The sequence below is a fragment of the Loxodonta africana genome, chromosome 6 (assembly GCF_030014295.1).
Source record: "Loxodonta africana isolate mLoxAfr1 chromosome 6, mLoxAfr1.hap2, whole genome shotgun sequence".
Taxonomy (NCBI): domain Eukaryota; kingdom Metazoa; phylum Chordata; class Mammalia; order Proboscidea; family Elephantidae; genus Loxodonta; species Loxodonta africana.
The window spans coordinates 44,311,594-44,322,672 of NC_087347.1; the positions used below are offsets into that span (position 1 = coordinate 44,311,594).

The 11,079-nt window shown below is 37.3% G+C and overlaps 1 protein-coding gene across 2 annotated transcripts in view; it reads left to right on the forward strand.

Annotated features, from left to right (window-relative positions):
* Positions 1–10,412, forward strand: part of ALS2 (alsin Rho guanine nucleotide exchange factor ALS2) — a 71,830-nt gene extending 61,418 nt beyond the window's left edge. For both annotated transcript variants that reach the window (XM_003406134.4, XM_023542327.2), the window contains exons 26-34: positions 2,856–2,973; positions 3,865–4,022; positions 5,765–5,887; positions 6,418–6,594; positions 7,550–7,595; positions 7,806–7,867; positions 8,424–8,573; positions 9,353–9,449; positions 9,744–10,412. In XM_003406134.4, the coding sequence (XP_003406182.1) occupies positions 2,856–2,973; positions 3,865–4,022; positions 5,765–5,887; positions 6,418–6,594; positions 7,550–7,595; positions 7,806–7,867; positions 8,424–8,573; positions 9,353–9,449; positions 9,744–9,782 (970 nt within the window). In that variant the 3' untranslated portion in view covers positions 9,783–10,412. The remainder of the gene's footprint in view (positions 1–2,855; positions 2,974–3,864; positions 4,023–5,764; positions 5,888–6,417; positions 6,595–7,549; positions 7,596–7,805; positions 7,868–8,423; positions 8,574–9,352; positions 9,450–9,743) is intronic.
* Positions 10,413–11,079: the final 667 nt, after the last annotated feature.

An 11,079-nucleotide genomic window follows, 5' to 3' on the forward strand; every position in this document is an offset into this window, starting at 1 on the left:
CTGAGGGAACCAAAAAGTTCTGTGAAGACAGTAGAGAGGGCAGAACTCAGGAAAGCAACCCTATAAAGTTGTTTATGAACTCCTGGGCTCACCCCTGACCTGCAGATGAGTGGATTTGATCCTATTTAGCATACCAAAGACTTGGAGAATGAGCTAATGGGTAGACCTCTGCCCTGCTTCCAGCCTAACCACTGAGTGGCACACTCATGGGACAGACACAGATAGCACTGCAGCCTTTGAAAAGTGAACTGATTTTGGAAGCACATCCCACAGAAGGCTGAAACAAAAATATCAACTGTTATATGAGTTTCCAAGACCACCCACACATTCAGTGAGTCACTAGAAGGACTCATAAGGCTTACCATGAAGTCATACTCACAGGTAAGATTCATATCAAATCATAAGAGAAGAAGACACAAGTGGACTGTACAAGAATCCATGTGTAGTCTTCCTGTGTTCACTCCCTCCTCTGAGGGGTCATACAGAACATACTGTCTCCCCAGCAGTGAAATACAGCCACACATGTGCATTGTTTCTGCCCAGGCAAGGCCATTAGACAATGCCCAAATTTTTATTGGGGGCTGGTTATGTAGGCACCCTGTACCTAGCAACTCTCAGAATTCCAGAGTCCCAGAAGAAAAAAAAATTTCATTATAAAACACATGCTTATATAGTCTTTTTTTTTACACCCTTATCAGTTAGGGAACATTTCAAATCAGTGTAGGGAACTTTTTAGAAGTTTAGTTCCCAGACACTAGCCAGGGTCCAACCTTGCTAGTAGGTCCTTCAAAGGTAGCAGTCTCAAGCCTGTTATTTTTTGCATGTCAACATTCTCCATAGGATATAAAGAAGATCCATAATCCCATAATACTCAAAATGTCTGGGATAGAAACCAAAATTCTCAGCAATCAAAGAACCACAAAAAACTTGGGGAAAGACAATCAGCAGACATCAACAATGAGATGACAGATGTTGGAATTATCTGAGAAGAACGTTAAAGTGGCTATCATAAAAACAAACTGAGCAGTGAAAAACACTCTTGAAACAAATATTAAAATAGAAAGCATCATCAAAGAAACAGATATAAAGAACTAAGTCAGAATTTTAGAACTGAAAAATATAGTAACCAAACTAAAGAGCTCACTGGATGGACTCATATCAGAATAAAAATGACAGTAGAAGAGCCAATGATGTGAAAATAGATCAACAGAAATGATCCAATCTGAACAATAGAACAATGAATGGAAAAAATATGAATAAGAGCCTAGGGACACGTGGGTCAACAACAGAAGGTCTGACATTTGTGCCATTAGCGTTCTAGAGGTGGAGGAGAAAGAACACAGAGCTGAAAAAATATTTGAAGAAATAATGGCTCTAAAGTTTGGTGAAAGACATGCACCTACAGATTCAAGAGGTTGAGCAAACTATATCCAGGATAAACTCCCAAAAATCCATGCCCAGACACATCATATTCAAATTCAAACAAAAAAAAAAAACTTGAAAACAGCTAGAGAAAAACGATGCGTTACTTAGAAACAGTGATTCAGGTGGCTGCAGATTTCTCTTCAGAAACCATGGAGGCCAGAAATCTTTAAAGTACTGAAAGGAGTTACTGATGTACTTTTTTCCTTTCTTTTTCTCCTCTTCCTTATTTACTCCTTTGCTTTCCTTTTCTCCTGCTTATCTTTATCTACTTTTCTTCATATTTCTTTGTTCTTTAACTTGGCCACCAACTCCCGCAAGCATTGTTTGTCATTTGGACTAAAGAACTTACTAATTTCTGCAAGTTAGTAATTAACCACAACTTTGAGTGTAATTCCAGGTAATGCTTTGTTTGAGTTGTCTTTATTTTTAAAATGTCAAAGAGCTCACCTTTGACTGTGTGTGTAACTACATACACTTGATTTTTAAAATCCATTTTGTGGTGATTTTCATCTACACGTCAGGTGTTTCCTTGTTTTTTTTCTTGGTGTGTATATTGTTTTGTTTTTTTAGAAATCAAGTGTAGAAAGAAGTATTTTTCCCTGTATTTGGGATACATGGGAATTGCTTATAGTATTTTATTCATGACATACATGATTGGAAACTTCCATAATTGACTAAAGCCGCAGGCTGGCCCGTGTGTGTGAAGTGGATCATCAGCCTCCGCTGACACAGTCCTTCAGTGTAGACATTGAGACCTTAGTCCTCCGGTTCACTTTGGTTAGCTGCTGAGTGTTTCTGAGGAGTGAAAGTAAATGAACTTGTATATAAAACCATGTTGCTACCACAAAGATATAATTTGTTTCTCTAGGAAAATATAATGATTGTGCATTATTTCTAATTATTTGTTGTAATCTAATGATAGGGTGCTATTACCAAAAATGTCTAATATGTGTTTTGTCTTAGCCTCTTCATCCAAAGCATCCCTTCATTTATTATGTGTGTGCCTTGCCGCCTGTTGGAGTGTCCTGGTTTCTGTCCTTGCCTCAGGAGCTCATTTTTGTTTCTTCCTGTGCCCTTTGATTTATTTTATCTTCCTGTTTTCTAAGCCCCCCATTCAGTCTTTTTTCTCTCTTCACTAAATGTCTATTATCAGATTTCTCTATAGTATTTCCCAACATTCCCAAGATTTTGAAGCAAAATCTTCATTAATTTATTGTAAAGTAACATTAAATACTGTTTTAGGCGGATGTTACATAAATCAGGTACCTAATAGCAGGTTATTTACCATTTATGAGCTCATTTGGGCTGAACACTGTGTTAGATGCTTCATTTCCTTCTTAGTTTGTAACTATGTTTCATATACACATTTACAATTGTCTTGTTTCTTTATGTGAAATATACATAATAGGCATTTCTTTCCCTTTTTATAGCCCAGAGATATTAAGTCGTTCCCAGACTCAGACACTAGAGAGTTTGGAATTCATTCCACACCATGTTGGTGCCTTCTCTGTGGAGAAATATGATGACATCAAGAAATATTTAATAAAGGTAAACTAGAGTCAGAATTGCATTGGAACTTGTGAATTAATGATGTAACTACCACAGTATATCGTGCAAATTCATTCACAGCTGAATGTTACCTTAGGAGCCCTGGTGGCGCGGTGGTTAAGTACCTGGCTGCTAACCTAAAGGCTGGTGGTTTGAACCCACCAGCCGCTCCACGGGAGAAAGACATGGCAGTCTGCTTCCGGAAAAATATACAACCACCCTAATCTTTTTGCTTTTTAAGTATTTCTTTTGTTAATTCTCTGACTCCTGAGAGCACATTTCCACATGAAGAGTGTCTCATTATGATGATAGAGCTTTTAAGTTTTGTAAGGGTTCAAGAAGGTTCCTGAGAACCAAGGTCAGAGTTTGAAGTGGCCTTTTGTTAGTACCATTAGCAAACCTCAGATTGTATAGATAAAGCATACTGCCCTTGCTCCCTGGACACACTCTCTGTGCTTCCTTCTCCAGCTCTGTAAAATCAGCTTCCATTCAAAGTGTGACCTACTTTAATATGAGGGTTCAGGAAGGGGTCTTAGGAGGAATCAAGGGAGCTGAAGTGTGTTTCAGAGCATCATCAGTAATCAATATTCAGCTTGTTTTAATGGTGTTCTGTATCGATACGGCACTTCCAAAGCTATGTTCCCACGATGTTAAAAGGGTTCTTTGACTGCGAGAAAGAACTCCTGCTCTGTATAATTTGGGTAGATTCAATACTTTTAGGAAAAAGCTATAAATATTTGAATTTTCCCAGGTCAAAAGTTGGCTCCTGACAGCCTGTAATACATCTGAGAACATTTCAAAGTTACTCATTTATAAAATGATGATTGATTAATTGATTGTTTCTGCTATCAGTGTGCATTGACTGACTTCATTGATTCTCTTTCTGCTTAGGCTTGTGACACTCCTCTGCACCCCCTGGGTAGGCTTGTGGAGACCCTGGTTGCAGTGTATAGAATGACATATGTGGGTGTAGGAGCCAACCGCCGGTTATTACAGGAGGCTGTGAAGGAGATTAAGTCCTATCTTAAGCGAATTTTCCAGCTGGTGAGGTGAGAGACTGTTTAATTGAAGCCTTCAAGCTACATGGAATGCTGGTTTATCCTAATGCTTGGATGTCTTCACCCTGAATTTAGAGTTTACAATTTTGTGACCAATCATGAACTTTCCCCTTTATCACAGGAATTACTCAAGAAACTGGTTTCATCCCACAGATCCTTAAATAGATTAATGAAAACATGTTTTTACTTTATGTTTATTCTATAAACAAACAAACAATGACTATTAACCATTGCTGCTTATTTCATTTATGTCTTATTCATTAAAGGTAACAGAAAGCTAAAATATAAGCCTCTTTTTTTAAAATTCTAACTTTGGTATGAAATACAGTAGTTTTTAATTTGGATTTAATCTCTAAAGAAAATCATGTCTCTAAAACCTAATTACAGAGTAGATAAAGTCTAATATAAAGTTTTGTCCATGAGTATTTATGTTCTGTCCCTTGACACCAACATCATTCATTGATTTATTCAGAAAATATTTATTGACTGTCTCCTATGGATTAGCTACTGTTCTGGGTCCTGGAGGGATATTATCAGTGAACAAAGAAAAAAAAATCTGTGCCCTCATGGAGCTTACGTTCTCGTGGGGGGAGACAGATGGATAATAAAGAAGTAAAATATGGTGTGTCAGATGCTGATAAGTGTAAAGAAGAAAAACGGAATGAGGCTGCTATTTTAAATAGAGGTTGAGGGAGGCCTGACTCATAAGGTTGTAGCTGAGCAGAGACTTTGAAGGAGATGAGAAAACAAGAGAGTAAGCACCTTTGGGAAGAGATTTCCAGGCATCAAGCAATTTTGGAGCCTGTGAGATTCAAACGTAAGATCTTTTATTGGATTTGAGCCAGCAAGTAAACACTGTATTGAGATAATTATACAAAAATTTGTACCATTTTCCCAGAAAACTTCCTTATATTTTTAGCCTCAAAACTGATGAATGCATTTGGAAATTTTTCAAGTTTTGAAGGGGCAGTGTGAAGTACTAAAAAGATTACTGGGCTGGAAGTATTTCAGCTCTGACATTAGTGAGATGTATATAATGAAGAGAATTTCCTTTTAGTTTTCCCAGCTATAAAATTAGGACCAGAGTAGGGATAGGGTATAAATATACTAAAATAGAGAAGATTTTAAACTGCCCTTAAAGATCATGGTTTAAGTCTGAAAAAATAAAGAGGACAATAAGCTTATTTATGGTAGAGCTAACACTTACCTATGAAAGTTCAGAGATAAAAATTTAGGGCAAAACTCAAAGCCTAGCATTTGAAGGATGAATTTGCAGCAACTTAAAAAAATTTTTTTTAACTTTATGTTAATTGAGTCTTCAATAATTTAACTGTTTTTTCTTAATGGTGGACATTCAAGTAGTTTCCATTGATATTTGCTTACTTGCTAGTCTCTCTTTGGAGAGTTAATACAGATTAACCTCAGATGAGATTTGTCATTAGGAAAACATACCATACAGGTCAAAATTCTTCATTCCTTAGTAACTAGACAAACAAACAAAAAAATCAACAGCAAATGAAGATTTTTTTAGTGGTATTATTCATTAGCTACACTTTTAACTGATGTTTCCCACAGGATAAACTTAAGAATTTAAGGGAACTAAAATACTTGGTTGATATGAAATAAGGTTTCATAGGTCCTTAAATAGATTAAATAATAGAAATGTGATTTTATTCTCTTTAGCCACCTTTGAGCTATAATTGTATAATTGCATTTTTTTTATTGTTCCTTAGGTTTTTATTTCCTGAGCTTCCTGAAGAGGGCAGCACAATTCCTCTCTCTGCTCCTTTGCCAACTGAAAGGAAATCCTTTTGCACTGGGAAGTCAGACTCCAGATCGGAATCACCAGAGCCAGGGTAAATGGAGCTGGAAGGGGATAATGGAGAAAGAGGTTAGGGACCAGGAGTCTCAAGGAAAAGTTGTTTTCTCTAGATCTCAGTTTCCTCGTTTCTAAAATGTTGTGGCTGGTTTACATGATCTACCCAGAAATCTATGAGGCACCTTTTCTAACTCAAGTACTATTAACCATACCCTAGGAAAGCGTAGCCACAAATGACCAGGCGTAAAGGCTGCTGAAAAAGTAACACCATGCTGACCTATAGTAACCACAGAAAAATAAGCCTCAGAATGGAAAATAGGCTTTCACTTAGATTTTGAATTAATGAAAAGAATTCATACTTGGTCCAAGACAAAACTCTGGGGTCCTAGGTGAGCCCCTCATGTCTACTCCGTATGTATCAGAGTAGAGTAATGCTATATGCTATAGCTGCTTCTTTACTCAAAATTCACGTCTTTACTTTCAGGTTTCACCACCTAAAGCTCTGCCTTCGATTCTGTATTGAATTTTAACACCAATACTCCTCTCCCCCACTTCAATGTTTTGTAGTTATGTGGTAACAAGCTCTGGATTACTGCTTCCTGTGCTACTACCTCGACTCTACCCACCACTGTTCATGCTTTACGCCTTGGATAATGATCGTGAGGAAGACATTTACTGGGAATGCGTTCTGCGACTCAATAAGCAGCCAGATATTGCTCTTCTGGGCTTTCTTGGGGTGCAGAGGTAAATATAGTAGTTAATCAAGCAAAATCAAATGGCTTTAATGTAAAATGCAAACACCATAATCAGGAATTTGGTACTTTGATTTCTGATTGCATACATGACCTGTAGTTTCTTTATTTGCCTGTCAGCCTTATTAAACAAAATAGTGATGCTTAAAAATTATTTCTGAAAATTTGTGGAGATGCGTATACAACCTGCTTATTTGGAAAGTGTTTCTAATCTTATGTTTGTATAAAATATCAGGTAGGATAACATATATATATTTACATACAAGTTATCCTGCCTGATATTTTATAGTCCTTTTAAATAAACCAAAATACATGTTTTCTATTCACATTCCTCAGAAAAAGTTAACTGTTTTCAGTCTTTGGCATTTTCCCTTTCCTTCTCTTTCTTCTCTCACCAGCTGTAATTTCTTATTTAAAAGTTTTAGAAATGCTCTTTTATGTGTATAGTGTTGTTTCTTGTTACTCCATGGGAGTACTAAATGAGTAAGTTTCTTTCTAGAGCTATCAAAAGCTGATTTCTGCCCAATCATTATATATTTGTGTTATAAAAAAAAAAGTGGATAAACCTAAACTGGAAAGTAGCTTTTTCTATAGAATGATTTAATAGTAAAAATGAGATAAAGCCGAGTGAAGGAAAGATGCTGGCCAATATTTGGGAATATTTGTAGGGTTATTGGAGTATAGAATGACAAATCCCTTAGAAATACGATAAAAGCTCTTAAAGCACTTCTAGAATATTCATTAAAATATAACCAATCTGTGGAATAGTTATTTTTAATAGGCATAGGGAAGCCAGTATGGCTGTCAACTGCTTTTATAGGGATTTATCTGTGGCATAGTTATTTTTAATGGATGTAGAGAAGCCAATGTAGCTGTCATCTGTTTTTATAGGGCTTTATCTACCATAAGTAACAACTTGTATTAACAATTTATGGATTCCATTATAGGAAATTTTGGCCAGTGACATTGTCAACCCTTGGAGAGAGTAAGAAGGTATAGTAGATTTTCATTTTCTTAGCAAATAAGATTGTCTTTGGTGCGGGGGATTCAAGATAGCAAGAAATCTTCATTCCTTTTGGTAAGACAGTACCCAACCATGTGTTAGCACCAGTTATTCACCAAAGACCTGCACCCTGCCATCAGAATCATGTATTTTATTGTTTTTGCAGAAAACAGCTTTCCTTTTTGACCTTCTTTTTGCAGGTTTTGCCAACCACAAAAGATGCTTGTTTTGCCTCAGCAATAGAATGTCTACAGCAGATCAGGTAATCTCGTATTTGTTGAAAAATTACATAAATCAAAATAGTGGTTAGTCTGTTGAGATATTTCTGAGATCTAACTTTACCTAAATTCTAAGAGCCTCCTTCCTCCCCCAGGTGGTGTCCAGCTCAATCTGGAGATCAGAAACACTCTTTTGAGACATTTATTTGGATTATCTTTTATTCTACAAGGTCTTGGCATGTTCAGGAGAGGCGGAGCCCCTTCCCAGAAATTTATCTGCATATTCACATCTTTAGCCAAATAAAAATTAACCAAGCTTCTCATTCAGTGAGCATGCATTAGGGAAAAAAGATGCCACATGGGGAAGAGGAGATGACATATGACTTAGGGAATTCTTCCCTGTGGACTGTAGATAGTGGAGGCTTCTTTTCTCAAAGAACCACAGGATTACAGAGGTCATTCCTACCCGTGACTCATTATGCTGGATGTGTTCAGCTTAAGGCATATGAGCCCCAGAAGGGAACATTGTCAAAAAATAAAATATCAAATGGCTCTATGAAGACAACTATAACATACCTTTTTATTGTTCTCCTACAACAGCACAACATTCACCCCATCTGATAAACTTAAGGTCATCCAGCAGACTTTTGAAGAGATCTCTCAGAGCGTCCTGGCAACACTCCAGGAAGACTTCTTGTGGTCCATGGATGACTTGTTTCCTGTTTTCCTATATGTGGTGCTACGGGCCAGGTGACCAGTCTTTCTGACTTTAATATTGGTGACTCATTATTACTTTTTTATTCTAAATATTTTACTGTGTTTAAGGTGAGAGTTTACATAGCAAATTGGGTTCCAGTCTAACAATTTCTACTCAAATCATTCAGTGATATTAGTAACATTTTTCACAATGTGTCATTATTGTCATTTATCCTGTTCTGATTGTACTATTTCTAGTACTCACGTTTCCCTGCCTTTAGAGTAATTTTTGCTTTGGAGTAATTTTTGACCTCTTGGTCTTCTATAGTCGATTTTTTTTTTTAAGAAGCTCATGACTCACGGTTGATATTCTTTATTTTACTGTTACTTAGCTAACAGATGACCTCAATGGATAATTTTAAGGTTTAAAGCGTGTCTCAGGGGGTCCTCTAGTCTCAACTGGCCCAGTAAGTCTGCAGTTTTTAAGAATTTGAGTTCTGTTCCACATTTTTCTCCCGTTTTATAAGGATTCATCCACTGTGGCCCTGATCAGAACGGTCAGTAGTGGTAGCTTGGCATCATCTAGTTCTTTTGGTCTCAGGGTAGATGAAGCTGTGGAGTGACTCATTATTTTAACACATCCTACCACTTGCTTTTTCTGAACTGATGGCAGAAATATGCTCCCACACTAGGAAAATATCCACTTCTATTAACCCATTCCCTACGATGTTAACTTTTTATTGAGATGGTCTTCTTTTTCCCTCAAGTAGATTTCAGAAGGGAGTTGGGCATGTAAGTGGAAGTAACTCAACATCTTTTTCTCTTCGGGGCAGGATTAGGAATCTAGGCTCTGAAGTGCACCTCATTGAGGATCTAATGGACCCATATCTTCAGCATGGGGAACAAGGTATAATGTTCACCACCTTAAAGGTGAGTATAGGTATTTATTTAATAATCTTGTATCTTAAAATCTGACCTTCACTTGCCGTATTATAAATCTGTCTTTAACTACTTCTTTATATAAAAGCTGAATGGAAACATCAAATGCCTAAAACATCAAACGCAGATAAGGGGATTGGCAGGAAACAGGGAACATGATAGCACATGAATTTGATGGGCTATCAGTATTAATAAAGTGTTTTCTTTCTTTAGTTCCATGTGCATTGCTATGTTTTTGTAATTTCTTTAAAAGTAAATTTGAAAGCGTCTTGAACTCTTTTTCAGGCATGTTACTACCAGATCCAGCGTGAAAAGCTTAACTAGACTGTGTAACAGCTTAAAAACTGGATTACCTACCACAGAGTGGTACAACACCATCTGGAGTCTTCACCTAGTTGCAAAAGGAACAGCCCTGAAATTAGGAAGGACATTGTGTTCTTTTGGTTGCTAGTTCTGAGCCTTACTAATGACCAGAGCCCTGAGCCCAGAAACAAAAAGACTGTATAGTTTAAAGGGAGGTTTAAAAAGAAGGTAGAAATCAAATTAGATCAGGTCTTGGCCTGTGTTAAATTCCAAAAGTATCATCCATCTACTATTTGAAAAAAAGAGGATACTTCTTTCTAAAGTAAAAGGTATGTCAGCTACACGAAGTTGTAAGAAAAGGTTTCAGTATAGCTTCTTACATTAAAGAAGTTAATGAATATTATTGAGTTTCTGTTTTGCCTGAATCCATCTGCAATTACTCCGAATCCCTTTGCAAGGGGCAGATTGAACTTGAACCTACAGTAGCCACACTATGCCTTCCAAAATTCTTTGCAGTCATGTGTGCATCGTGCTTCTTTGCTGAAGGAGGGGAAAGAGAAACTTTTAAACTGCAGTTTTAACTTTTTCTAAGCTTTCCCACCAAGGTATTCATGATGGGACAGGTTCTATGTTGTGACTACCACACCCCACCCCAAATCATGGAATGCATCCAAATAGGAGCCTTCTGCCTCCTGATTAGAAAGAACGTAGGAATATTGTTCTTGGTTTCCTTACTATGCTACAGACAGCAAGTACACTGGAATTCAAACGCAGACCGTGACCTGCCGTGGAACTCTGTCTGTCTGTGTGTGAGTGCCACATTCCGAGGCCTGCAAATGAGAGTCCGAAGAGCTTCTGCATGCAAACTGTGCTTTGGAGCAGAACTAAAGATGAGGGATATTCAGAAGCAAAGAGCTCCAGCCATCCCCAGCCTGGTGTTGTGCTTCTTCCCTGTACCTTGCACTGAACTCACAGAGGGGAAGGCTTTTCCCCATCTCAGAATTATTGTGACACCTCAGAATTTCAGTGTTTTGCTTTGTGCTTTTTAAAACAAATGTCCCGTTGTGGTTTAAAGTTGTTGGTTTACACTGTATGAGTAACACTAGTAGCTGTTTGGAATAACATAGGTGCTCTTTCTCATCTCATCTCCTGTACATGTGGGGGCCTCCTGACTTAGGTTCAGTGACTCAGCTCATGTGAATCAATTTTGGAAAAGGATCATGGTTTCTGCTCTACTTTATAATCAAGACAAGTGTTTATTAAAATGTGTTTTGGAATGTCAGCTGTAATGTGGCAGCAATTTTCATAATAAAAGAAG